Source organism: Pagrus major, chromosome 22, assembly GCF_040436345.1.
Source record: "Pagrus major chromosome 22, Pma_NU_1.0".
Lineage (NCBI taxonomy): Eukaryota > Metazoa > Chordata > Actinopteri > Spariformes > Sparidae > Pagrus > Pagrus major.
In genome coordinates this window covers 10,966,229-10,979,657 of record NC_133236.1, presented here as the reverse complement: position 1 = coordinate 10,979,657, position 13,429 = coordinate 10,966,229, and the positions used below count along the sequence as shown (strand labels likewise).

Genomic DNA, 13,429 nt, shown 5'->3' with positions numbered 1-13,429 from the left:
GTGTGTGTGTGTGTGTGTGTGTGTGTGTGTGTGTGTGTGTGTGTGTGTGTGTGTGTGTGTGTGTGTGTGTGTGTGTGTGTGTGTGTGTGTGTGTGTGTGTGTGTGTGTGTGTGTGTGTAAGAGAGACGCCTGCATTATGTCGAGGCTTCAGTCATGTAATAGTAGAGCAGAGATAAACAGACCAATTACAGAGGAAGTGGCTGTGTGTGTGTGTTTGTGTGTGTGTGTATTGCAATGAAAAGAGGTCTGTCATTTACTGCTCCAGGCTCACTAACTAACTTCTGCAGTGTGATTGGTGTTGATTAAATTGTGTGTGTGTGTGTGTGTGTGTGTGTTGCTGTGTGTATGTGACTGTTGTTATGAAAAGTAAATTGCCCCTTCTGAAGTCACTGTAATCACTGCCTTCATACTGGGAGACCACACACACTCACACACTCACACACACATATACAAACACACACTCTGATTAGTGGTGTGTGTTCATGCAGGCTGGAGGGGGCGGGGCTCATGGAGCTGATTGAAGTCTGGCAGCTACAGTTCTGCTCTGTTTCCTCTTCAGCACAGTGGATGTGATGGAGTTGGTTTACATGTTTTTCACGTGATTAATATCACATACAGAACATTAAGAATTTTTGCATTATTTACTGAAATTATCTTAAACACATTCTTTGTTTCAAAAAGAAAGTTGGCATTCTAGCTAAACGTCACCCAGCCATGTTTGTGCAGGAGGTATATGATAGTTTTGGAGAAGTCTTATTGACTTATGAAATACTTCAAATAGAAGCATTCTGCAGGTTTCAATGGTTTAGTTTATGTGCATTAGTAAATCAAAAATCTTTTAATATTTGAAATGAAACAACCATGGTCATATTTGTTTTTTTCTTGGCATCTAAATTTACACACTTCACAAGATCATCATCAAAATAAAGTTGGCACAATGCCAGAATTTATAACTGTCAATACAATACAAGTATAGTACCTCTTTTAATACAACAGCAAAGAAAAAAGTTCCAGACACACAAAATGGGGTAATGTTTTCTTCTTTTTTTTAAAAAGGCACAAGACAAAAGAGCACATACAAACACATCTATAATAATGTTAAAGGGGCACTATGTAGTTTTGGAGAAGAAACACAGTTGTCAGTCGTTACGGCTCTGACAGCTTTCTCACAGCTATTTAGGTTAACTACCGTTTAAATCCTGTAATTATATACATTTTTAAACAACCCCTCAAGCTGGGTGGTTATTGACACTGAGTGAGGGAGGTGGAAATGTATGTATTTGCTATTTGGACAACTTGCTGGTGTTATTTTAGTTATTTTTTTTCAAAACACACAACCCTCATTTACTATATTTTCATATGTCTATAAACGTAAAGGTTGTCATATTAACCTAAACGATATGTCAAAGATTTGATCTTTGAACTAAGTTCTTTAATCTAACCAGCTCATGGTGGTTGTCTTTTCTTGTACCACCCCCCTGCAGAGTTAAAACTGACTTGCAGACATAAAAAAGTCTAAAAATGTCCAAATCCGTAAGTAGATCTACTTTAATGCAACAAAAAATAAGATGTCGCTGAAGGCATAAATCTGCTTTACCATACAGTAATAGCCTTACGTAAGTTGGCCTGTAGAAAGCTTTAACAAAAGCTTAAAGGAGAAGTTCACATTTTTTCAAGTTTCCTAAAACAGTACCGAAATTCCCATATGGACAGTAAGACGGTTATTGTTTGCAGTAGGACCTTCAATTTTGCTCCCTATCACTTACAAAGAGATGGATTTAGGAAGAGATTTCTTTGTGGCCAGTATGGACACTTTTAATGTTGTTTTGACATAGACTTGAAAAATGTGAACATGTCATTTAACTACATCTCAGCAAGAGATGTTTCTACTGACTTATTTCCCTAAAGTATAAATGGAAGTTTAAACTTAGACTTGAAGACTCGTTTAAAAGTAAGAAAAGAAAGAAAAAGGTCAAAAGTGTGAGAAGTAATTATTAGTTAACCCAAGCATCTTTTTCTGCATTACCTCTAAAACAAAGTTTTCATATCGGCAAATATCGGACACCATATATACCGATATTTCTGTGATAGGCCAATATAGATCAACTAATCCTTAGTTGCGGGCCTAGCCACACAAGAATTCAGCCTAAATAGCATACAGAAGAAACATCTAAAAATGAGAGCATCTGATCAAACCAACCGTACAGAAACTGGAAGAATCTGGTCAAGCATTGGGTGCCAACGTTTAGCACATTTGTACTTTTGTATTCTGGTTGTCAAAGTTAGAGCTGAGATGTCTTTGTCATGTAGCTGTAGCGTTGTCATTACAGTTGTATTGCAGTTGTTGTGCGGTCGTTTTGTTTGGTTCTGGGTGTTCCTACACATTACAGAATAATCAACTCACTCCCTCTGCATTTACAAAAGACTGCTGCCCAGTCCAGCCACACACAGCTACACACACTCAGCTCAGATGCACACGCACAAAAATACACATTACGGTGCAGACATACTTTTGTCTAAGTCTGACACAAGCTTATTTATTTTGGAGTTTCCTTTTGTCAGAATATTTTTTCATGCTGTGGGAAACCTCGGTAGCTCTCTCTCTTTCTTTGTTTCTGTCCGTCTCCCCACCCAGTCACCCAGCCCTGCTCAAATGAGGCCTGCTCTCTGTATGTATATATGTGTGTGTGTGTGTGTGTGTGTGTGGGAGCCATGATGTGGTTTTCATTCTTGACTCGATTCCAGCGACCACAGGTTCCTCTGTGGTCTTCCCCTTTCCCCTTTATTCCTCCTTCATTCCTTCCCTCCCTTTTCTCATCCCTCCCTCTTTTTACTCCTGCGTCTCGTTTTCCTCCGTAAAGTCTCAGAGGCGCTCAGAGGGAAACACACCAGAGGACGTTCGCTGTCAAAGACATATCGAAGAGGTTTCATCCTCACTCACAGTTTGTTCTTCCTGTCCATCTCTCTTTTCAGCCAATGAGGAAAGAGCCGGAGGTTGTCACGGTAACCCTGAAGAAGCACAATGGCATGGGCCTCAGCATCGTGGCTGCCAAGGTAGGAAATGTCACCTGGATGGAAGTGTGAGTGTGCGAGGAGTTAAATCCAATCTGTGGCAGATCTCAGATTTCTCTGAGCTTCTCAAGAAAGTTTTTTTCAGTAAGAAAACTTCTCTTTCAAGGCAGAAGTCATATATTTTTTAAAGATTTTCGAGGGAAGGATTGGCACGAATTTGACAGGAAATCCAAAAATAACTTGTCATGTTTTTTATCTCAGCTGTCGAGACGGAGTTTGTTGGATTTGTGTGCATGTGCGTGCGTGCCTGCCTGCGTGCGTGCGTGCGTGCGTGTGTGTGTGTGTGCGTGTGTGTGTGAGGCTGAGCGACACAGTGCTGACAGTAAAGGCTGCTGTTTTAAATAGACTGCTTTCATTGTTGAGTCTGACAGCAGCGCAGAGACTAAACAGTGACACTGCACAGAAAGCTCTGGATGACTCCGGGACAAAAACGCGGTCGTTGTAGTTTGCTGTTAGAGGGGAGTGGGTGTGGAGGGTGGGGCTGTGGGTCACTCTGTCCATGTTTATTTGATCACACACCTCTGATGTATGATACGTCTCACCAATTTGTTACAGTGTTAAACAAAAGTACACAGAGTCGCCAAAAGGGAAAAATTATATCATAGCTGCCCACGTTGGCTGCAGACTTGGCAAACATACCCAACTGGTTTTGCTGTAAAAAACAAAACAAAAAAAAACAAACTAATTTTTTATGCTTATGGTAGTGGATTAACTGAATGGCCCAAAGAATTAGAGATCAATAGGATTTAGATGCAATTAGATTAGGAGTTTACAAAACGGGCAGGTGCTGAGTCGAAAGTGAGCAAAACACGAACCGAAAAAGGAACATTTCGCACACTGGGATCCAATATCTTTACCAGACTGATGCGCAAGCTGTTTTTTGTTTCATCTTTTACTTCTTAAATTCCAAGACACTAAAAGTGTTGTTAAATCAGAAGTCACAACTTATTGATGAAAACGACTTAGTACTTATTAGTGTCCAAGAAGTTGACACGTAAACGGTGGAGGCATCTGCTGGGTAAAATCAGAATTGCTGGACACAGATTTATGGACTACAGACAGACAGAACTGCAAAAATTTAAATTTTCAAGGCATTAAAAACCAAATCGATGTCTGTTATGATGTACAGAAATGGCTAACAAGCTAAACATTTAAGAAGTCATAAAATTTAATACAAGATAGGCCTTGGCAACCAATTACTACTTTCATCATCAATTAAAGGTGCACATTGCGTCTTGTTTACAGGGTTATGAAATGAAATTAAAGTATATAGGACTATATAACCAAAACTATTTCTGAAAAGTTACTTAATGCACCTTTAATATGTCATTTATTTTCTCAATCAAGTATTTTTTTTCTATAAAATCCAGAAAAAATTCTCAAGGTGACTTCAAATTGCTTGATTTCTCAACCTTCTCGACAGTTCTATATTAGATACATAAAACATAACAAAATCCATTCACATTTAAAAAAAAGACAGTGTCCATCATGTGAGAGAAAAACATAAAACCCTGATAAATTCAGCCGTCATCGTCCAACACATTCACCAGTTGTTTAAACAGTATTTCCATCGTCACCCTCCAATTTTATATGAAAGGCTGATCATTAGCTTACTCATCCTGAGCATTTAACAGTTTAATTACATCATGAAAGATAATTCATAATTACCCTGTATCTTCCCAAAACAACCACAAAAGCTCCAGCTGCTAATACAGACTACCTGGTATATTTTATTCAAAACAAACCCAGAGCAGGGACATGTTATGTTATGCACCTCAGAGACACCATGATGTCTTGTATTTCTTGGATTTTAAAATGGTAAAGAAAAGTGCAGCACAGTTGGACATCCTCTTTGACTCACAAATTTCCTGTTCGGGGGAAACCCTGCACTTACAAGGCAGATGGTTGTGTAATTTTGAATAAGGCCTCTCTATCAACAAATTCACCCTCGCTTATCATGAACACTCTTCTTTTCCTTGATGTGCAACACTTCTGCTTTTCATCAATGAATGAATAGATTTGGGTCCAACTGATTGTATTATTATTATTGGATAAAGATGATTGTTTTTAAACCCGTTTTGAATGTGACTTTTTTAATGATGATGATGAATTAAGTAAGCTTTGAATTTGCTCTCTTGGTGAAACATGAGGACTCTTTCTCTCCTTCTTTAGAGTAGAGTGAGTTTCCTGCCGAAGGCGAGAGCTTTCCTGTGTGTGTGTGTGTGTGTGTGTGTGTGTGTGTGTGTGTGTGTGTGTGTGTGTGTGTGTGTGTGTGTGTGTGTGTGAGTGTGAGTGTGTGTGAGTGTGTGTGTGTGTGTGTGGAGGAAGAGCGGGAAGGAAGAACTAAGTGAGGAAACCTCCTCGCTCTGTTTATTTTCAAAGCTATGTGGACGAATGAGGAGTAGAGAGGAGTGTGTGTGTATGTGTGGGATGGGAAGGCAGGTAGAGAGAATTTTGTCAAACAGCTGCTTGAGTTCTCGGTAAACTGGGCTGAGCTCTGTCCTGTTATATAACTCGGTGTGAGTGTGTGTGTGTTTGTATGTGTGTTATTTGCCTGGTGGTGGAGCAGCAGCAGCGCTCCACCTCAGTCTGGCCAGCCGGCGTCCCAGCCAACACTTCACCTCTGGATGGCCGCCTGGATTCTCTGTTTCTTAACAAACATGCTGCAATTAGGAACTCGTGGAGGAATTTTTCTGCACTTGGGAACAGCTTCTTTTTGATCACTTACACTGGAATTTAAACAGCCTTTTTAAAATTGTATGGGAGGTTTTTATTAATTACAACTTTTTTAAAATGACCTGCGTTCCTTTTTGCCACACACATAAGAATTCACACTACATTTTTGTCCCACATTTCCAGCCGTAAATAGTGATTTTAAACGTTCAGCTGGATGGATTACTCCCTGCAGGTGTAACTGGGAGGTTTTGGACTTGTCAGTGCATGTTAGCAGGTTGAAGCGTTCTCTGGGATAAAAAGAGGTGTGTGCATTTTAGCCTGGCGTGTTCCAGTCTGGACGTCCCAGTGTGAACTGGTCTGGATAACGCTGAGGAAGCGGCTGCAACATGTGGTTCTCTGTGGTGGGCAGGAAAGAACAGGTAGAGTGCTTTAATAATTGTGTGGACAGTTGAATGTGTTGAAGACAAAGAAAGTCTTATTATTTTGCATTTTCTTGTCACAAGTTTGTCGATCATCTGCTCTTTTTGGTGTTGTTTTTGAATGAGCTTTATATGAAGAGTGATTTGAAATGTGTGTGCACAGGCAAGCGAGATAAAAAGTTTGTTTGTTCTGTTCACTCGTTTCTCAAAAGACCAGATTATTTAGCGCTGTGACTCCTAACACACACTTTGAGGGTGCACAGTGAAGTTATCAGCAGCAGGTTGAATATTGAACACATGTCGTGAATGATAGTTGACCAGTGTGGATTTATCGTGTGCCCTGCAGTGTGATGGCCTCCTGGTTGGCCACTTATTTGCTTTCAGGGCTGTTCTGCTAATGGTTAAACTAAGGTACACACATGAGATACAGATGGTAAAAAGACACGTACATTTTGGGCAAAGTGCTCAGTAAGGTCAAGCCATTTCATTATATGTTACTGGAATCATCTTTTTAAGGAAAATCAGATGTAAACTAGGCTTTTTGTCACATTGCTGTAGAATTGATCCATTTTAAACTGTGTGTTGTATGTTTTAGCATGCTCACTACAGTAGAGATCTCTTCAACACAAAACATAGACACCATGATTTCAAAACTGTTGTTTTTTTCCTGTTGTGTCGATAATTTTAGTTAATTTTCTAATGTTTTCAACTAAAATTCTTAAATATTGCACCTTTTTAATGTGAATTAAATCTAGTGAGACTGAAAATATGCCTAGAACAAATAGTATTTTTTTGTGTTCACTCTATTTTCTTAGACTCGAGGCTTAGTTATAAACATTTTAGCTAACATCTGATCTGGAATGACGTTGATCATAATTAAGGAACAAAAACTCAATGAAAATAGTGTTTGACGATTTTAATCCACACGAGTAAAACCAGTTCGTCAAGCAACTGTTGGAGTGATTGGTCTGTTACATCATGTTAAATATTTCCTCATATATTTAGTTTTCGCTTGAATGAAAAAGAAGCAGAAAGAAGAAAAAAATCTTTTATCACCTGCCCCTTTCATAATAATAAGATCAGATTAACAATGCAAACACCCATGACTTAATATATTACCTCATATCGTTCCAAGTCCTTTGAATCTCTCTGTGGAGGAGTTTGATGTGTGTTTTGCCAGATTTGGGTCCTTAAAAATACCATTAGTCAAACCCATGTGTGTGGTTCATGGCGATGTGTTCCTCAACTCCCAACTTCTCTCCGCACAGCTGGGAAACAATCCTCCTCCTCCTCCTTCTCCTCCTCCTCCTCCTCCTCCTCCTCCTCCTCCTCCTGTGTTGGTGTGTTCACTCATTTATCTGTCACCGTAAAGAACAGAACATTCTCTGTACAGATTAAATAAAACTAAGTTAAATTTGCAGTATGTTGCAATCCAGCTTTCAGAGTGACATGACAATGTTTCATCCAAGAGTTAAGTTAATACCAAACTCCATTTAGAAAACTTTTATTTTTCTTAGTCTGCTTTGGTTACTGGGAAATTATCTCACTTCATAGAGCAGCACTTAGAGTATATATGATATTTATAGTATATTCAAAACACCAAATAGTACTTGATTGATTAAAATTATTATTACAACAGTTCTTTCACAATAGCACCAGGAGGAGGAAAGGAGGACATTAGTGCACTGTGTGAATTAAAACAAGAAAATAAACTTTTATTAAAACAAAGTTTTGCCTTGTGGATGTTAGATTGTTGTGGAGAATTTACCAGTAGACCCTAATTGTTTTGTAAAGGTCCAAAGTAATTGTTCTGACTTGTTTTGTGCAGCTGTGTGAGATTCCTGAAATTTTAAAGGGAGTTTTGTGTTGCTTATGCAATCATGGCCATAATAGGAGCCAGAGTTTTGAGCTTGAAGTACAGAGACATGAATGAAGTTTTCATCCTGTCCGAACCCAAAAAGCTGCATTTGGTCTGTTTGTTTCCACAGCGTGTTTGAAGTATTGATTGTGTGTGTGTTTGTTTGTTAGCTGAGCGAATGGAACTACAAGTGGAACAATAGTATGAGAGGGTTACCCCCTGTGAGGGCTGAAACAATGGGAGGATGTACCGCACACACACATGCACTCACTTTCCTGTAACGCTTTATGCAGGAGGTGTTTACAAGTTTCTACATCTCGGGGTTCATTATAACTGTATACCTGTGTTGGAATCAAAGATTTTTAAAGAAAAACTGAGACATACTTGCAGGAAAGAGTGGTGCATGTCATTGTCTTCTTCTGTGCTTAGTAGCTGAACCATTTCCTGTCTTTAGGAGCAGCTTCCACATCGTCCAAAAGTATGTCACCAGTTGCTTTGTCATGATGAAAAGCAAACAGATCATCTCTGGTGGTCTGAGGTTATCAGAGTACACTGATACTTCATGTCTGATGAAACGGTTGAGGGACCTTGAGGTCCGCTTGTCAAGGAATCACTTAGCTAACAATGGATTTATCTTTATCCCCTGAATCTAAACTTCTGTGTCTCTCTATGATTCAGAGACTTGTTGGTTTCTGATGAAAATGGGTTTACAGATGGAGGAAACCTCCCTAAGTGTATTTTTGACCTGTGGGAAAAATCGTATTTTCCTAGATTATAGTTCCCTCTTTCTATTTCCATGCACACTCACTGGCATGGAGCGTAAACATGCTGTGCAGAATCCTTGCAAGAATACACACATTTACAAGCAGTACTGTGTTTAACTGTTTTCAGATTTGATGGAAAAAGGAGCCAAAAATGTTCTCTACTAAGGCAGTTCATATGATATTGTTTGCAACATGATATTAATGCTTCTTGCAATGTCATGCAGTCGGTTGAGATGGATAACTTTAATTTGTGCTTAAATGAGCATTTACAAATTAACAAGTAGTAAGAAGTGGTGTAAAAGTATTCTAGCCACTATCATACTGACTGACATGTAACATCTTGTATCTGTGTGTACAAAACAATCTTCTATTCTCAGTCTGTTTAAATAATAATAACAATAATAAACTTTATTTATATCACATCTTTGTTAAAAAAGTTACAAATTGCTTTACAAAAGAAAAGAAAACCAGATATTGGCAATAAAATGAGAGTAAAGGAAATGAACAAGTAAGAAGTAAAAACAGTAATGTTTTAAAGGACCAATGAACCTTCTCCATTTTGGATTTGTTTTTGTTTTGCCGCAGCAAGAAAAGGAGTAAAAGTAAATCTTCTGCAGTAGGGCTGCAAATAACGATCGACTAATCACTTGATAGACGAGGTGTTGTCAGTTATTTTGGCTGATCAGACCTCTTCTCAGGGTTAAGTTGGGTGCAGTTTTACACATAAAATTTGCTGAAGTCATGAAATTGCATTAACTAAAGAATCACAAAAAGAGTCCTGTCCTAACAGGTGCAACAAAACTAAAACAGAAGAATTAAGATGTCAATTAACCACAGTCTGTACATGCAGAGAGAAGAACTCTAATCTGCTAAAATAACTGAAGGTAGCTGTGTGGGTGTGCGTGGCCTTTGAACATCACCGGCTTCAAACTGCCTCTCATGGAGAAGTGGTTTATAACCTCAGAAAGGCTCCAGAAAGCAGGTTGACTTGTTTTAACAATGTAAGCTGTAATCTTGGTGAGTCTCCAGCCTGCATTAGCAGTGGTTTTTGTCAGCGGTGTATCAGACAGCCGTTCCTTCTCATTTCTATGTGCTGCTGTAGATGTTTCTCAGTGTGAGTCAGCTGCAGAGAAATGTCACATCACTCTGACTCTGGTGTCCAGAGAGAAACACCCTAAGCCTCGTTGTATAATTTACATTTACTTAAAATTCTGGTTCATTTATTTATATGACATGTGTCCCAGGGACTTTGCAGAAAGACTACAGCGTTTCTCGCTTGTTCAGAGTTCATTTGCGATTATGATTTGATTTATAAAATATGTCAAAATTGTTGATTAATTGATGAGTTTATCAACAGGAGATTGATTTGCAACTATTCTAGAACTATCGGTTAATCATTTGATTCATTTATGGAGCAAAAATGCATCTCGAACATGTGGATTTTATAGAATTTCAAAATAAATATCTTTGGATTTTGGACTGTTGATTGACAATTTGACAAAACAAGGCTTTTGAAGACGTCAAACTGATGGACATTTTTCTTCACTTTCTGAATGAAATGAAGATTATCTTAAATTGGAGCCCTACACATCACAGAATTTCAAGAAACATAACACTGATGCACAGTTGAAACCAGCGTGGAATGGGTTTCGTTCCAGTTGGTGCACCTAATTTTGAACCGTTTAAAACATTTTGACCAAAAATAAATTGGTTTGGAACCTGAAATGTTGGTTCCTAGGTGGAACCAAAAAATAGCAGGCTTTGGCTCAGGATGTAGAGCGGGTCATCCACCGTTCGGAAGGTTGGTGGTTTGATCCCCAGATCCCCAAGCTACACACTGAGGAGTCCTTGGGCAAGATACTGAACCCAAAATGGCTCCTGATGAGCTTCAAGAGAGTTATGCAGCCGTTTTACTCAATGGTTCTTTTTCAGGCTTGTGCTTGGAGAGAGATTTTGAGTGTGCAGCCAGTAAGGCTTACCTCAGGAAATTGACAGAATTATGGCCACGTTGCCTTCCAAACCAAACCTGTATCCGAATACAGTTCAAGCGTCACCAAGATTTGATCAGAGAGCACAAAGGTCTGACAGTGTGTGTATACTGATGACAGGATGACAGAGTTTGCATTTAACAGAGAACTTGAGTGTAACCGCTGTCATGGAGCCTTTCTGTTTTTAAAACTCTGAGTTTCCTTCAAGGCTTTGGTGGGGAGCATGTTTAAAGTAGCCGACTCCTTCAGGCTGTTCCCCTCTAATAGAGGCCTGGCAGCTGCAAAGTGCGCTTGATTTGTTGGGTCAGGGCACTTAAAGAACAAGAGCTGTCCATTAAAACACAGTGAATCAAACGTTAAAGCCTTCTCAGGTTTTCCATCAATTCTTATAGATTTATTTCAATAAACAGAGTATAATACACACTCACAGGAAACAGTTTGTCCTACATGTTTTGTATTGTCTTAAAGTGGTGGTATGATTTACTGAAGAAAGGTGTGTCTATACGTCGATCAGTTGATGTTTATGCCAAGCGACACATCTGGTTTCACTCTGACCCAGACTCAAACATCAGCTACCAGTTTTATGGCTTCATTAGCCCAACAAACCTGCTGTGTGCGTGCACACGTTTCAACATGCTTACATGTTATCTTATCTTGCATGCCTATATGTTCTCTTCTGTGTTTACATGGCAGTAAAACTGATTTTACATATAGAGAATTACATTTTGTGTGTTGCCAGTCCCTCATGATTATGTGAAGCTGTGTCTTTGCAGCTTGTAGCTGCTAATCAGGGTAAATAGCTCAACATATAGTTTTAGTTTGACGTATTGGTTTGATTGCTATTCATGAATGTATTGTGTGATACTGCATCATTTTCAGAGCTCCACATCCATTTCTAGTGAAACACGCTGGGCTAAAACACACAGTATGCAATTTCTGCTGCGTGGTGTCTTTTAATCAAAACAAAGTACGTAGTTTGATGAGATTGTGAAGTAGCGTGGGATCATGGGAGTTGCTGTCTTCATTGTTAAACAGAACAAGCAGCAAATGGGAAGGAATAATAGTGCTGCATCACAAGTAAGCAATACTAACAAAAGTAAATGGTGGCTAGCTAGCTAGTTCACCAACCTTCTCACTCTGACATATCACCGTGTTTGTTTTCAATACAACCTGATTATTTATATTTTTTAAAAGCTACTTTAAAGTTATAATATGTAACATTTCCGCATTAAAATGTCTAAAACAACTGTTGTATATTTGATTTAGTTGGGTTCTTGTATTATCCCGACTGTTCCAGATGTTCATCCGAAATTTTATTCAAAGTAACAGTGCGTATCATTTGGTCGCCTGTCACTATAACTTCCAGGAAAACAACAAATTCTACGTCAGAGAGTGTGGAAGCAACCTGATTTCTGTCTGAATCACATGAGATAGATTTTCATTGGCAGCAGTGGTTTTTCTGCAGTGAAGACAGCAACTCCCATGATCCCACGCTACTTCACAACATCATCAAAAATGAGTACAAAATAGTCTTTAATCTTTAAAGAAAATCTTGTGAAAGTTTTGTTATTGTGAAACATCTTGGCATGATATCACTATCCTATTTCTCAGTATTGATGCACACACCAGTTCCCCAGAAAAGCAGATTTCTTTTCTCATTCACTCTCAGATAGGCACATCTTGGCTACTCTACCGCAGCTTCTTCCTCTGTCTGTCTCTGTCCAACGTGTGCTACGTGAGTCATTTAATAGGCATTAAAGGACATGAGGCGAGGCTCTGTGATGCAGCTGATAAGTGTTGTACTGAACACAGCTTTACAAACTCCATCAAATCGATGCAGCAGACATGCCAACATGCACATTTGCAGACAGGATATCTTAAAGGCTAGAACTTGTCGCCCCTTCTGAATCCCTTCTGGGAGCTAAAAGTCCCTCCGAACATCCTCTGGGGGATTCAGGGAATTCCCACAAGTGTCTGTGGAGCCTGATTTGGCGCCCCAATCCCCATTTTGGATAAGTGCATGAAGCTGTGGCTCCATCTGAAAAAGAGGCTCTTTAATGTCTTCTGTAATGTACAACAGACATAAAACAGTCAGAATGATTCAATGCTCTTCTCTCATCTTAATGTCACTCACAGGAAATTCGTGCCTGCATGAATCCAGCCTCATTATTGCATATACACGCACACAAAAACACAGACAGACAGACAGACGGAGAGAGTTGAAACATTGTGGGTGAAATAGTTTGAAGGGCTGCTGTCTCTGCTGTCTCTTTGTGCTGGGAAACTGGGACACAGATCTGTGGAAGACGGAGGGCATGGCAAATACAGAATGTATCTGTATTCATTCACATAGCTAATAAATAGAAGAAGAAAAGTGGATTTGGAAAATAAGACTTTCAAGGATCTTTTGAGTTTACCTCTATGGATGCACCACCAATAAGAATGCAGTAATTGGAGAAATGATTCCTGAATCCGACTTTAAATAACAGGCTTTCATAAACACATTTTGCAAAAAAAAAAAAAAAAAGTGCCACAAAGTGAAAGCTCAGGAATGTATTTATTTCATGCAGATGAAAAGGCAACACAAAGCTCATTGTTTTTTATAACAAACTGATTGATTTGAAGTTGGATTTTTATGTCTCCCCATATTCA

The 13,429-nt window shown here is 39.0% G+C and overlaps 1 protein-coding gene and 1 long non-coding RNA gene across 5 annotated transcripts in view; one reads left to right on the top strand and one right to left on the bottom strand.

Annotated features, from left to right (window-relative positions):
• The window catches only part of afdna (afadin, adherens junction formation factor a), a 113,618-nt gene that overhangs the window by 68,673 nt on the left and 31,516 nt on the right, over positions 1-13,429 (top strand). For all 4 annotated transcript variants that reach the window (XM_073492722.1, XM_073492721.1, XM_073492720.1 and 1 more), the window contains one exon: positions 2,974-3,054. In XM_073492722.1, coding sequence (XP_073348823.1) covers positions 2,974-3,054 — 81 coding nt within the window. The remainder of the gene's footprint in view (positions 1-2,973; positions 3,055-13,429) is intronic.
• Positions 5,819-7,408, bottom strand: LOC141017913 (uncharacterized). The gene is made up of 2 exons (XR_012180690.1): positions 7,287-7,408; positions 5,819-6,144 (listed from the first exon to the last, which is right to left on the bottom strand). It is a non-coding gene; the product is annotated as an uncharacterized lncRNA (long non-coding RNA).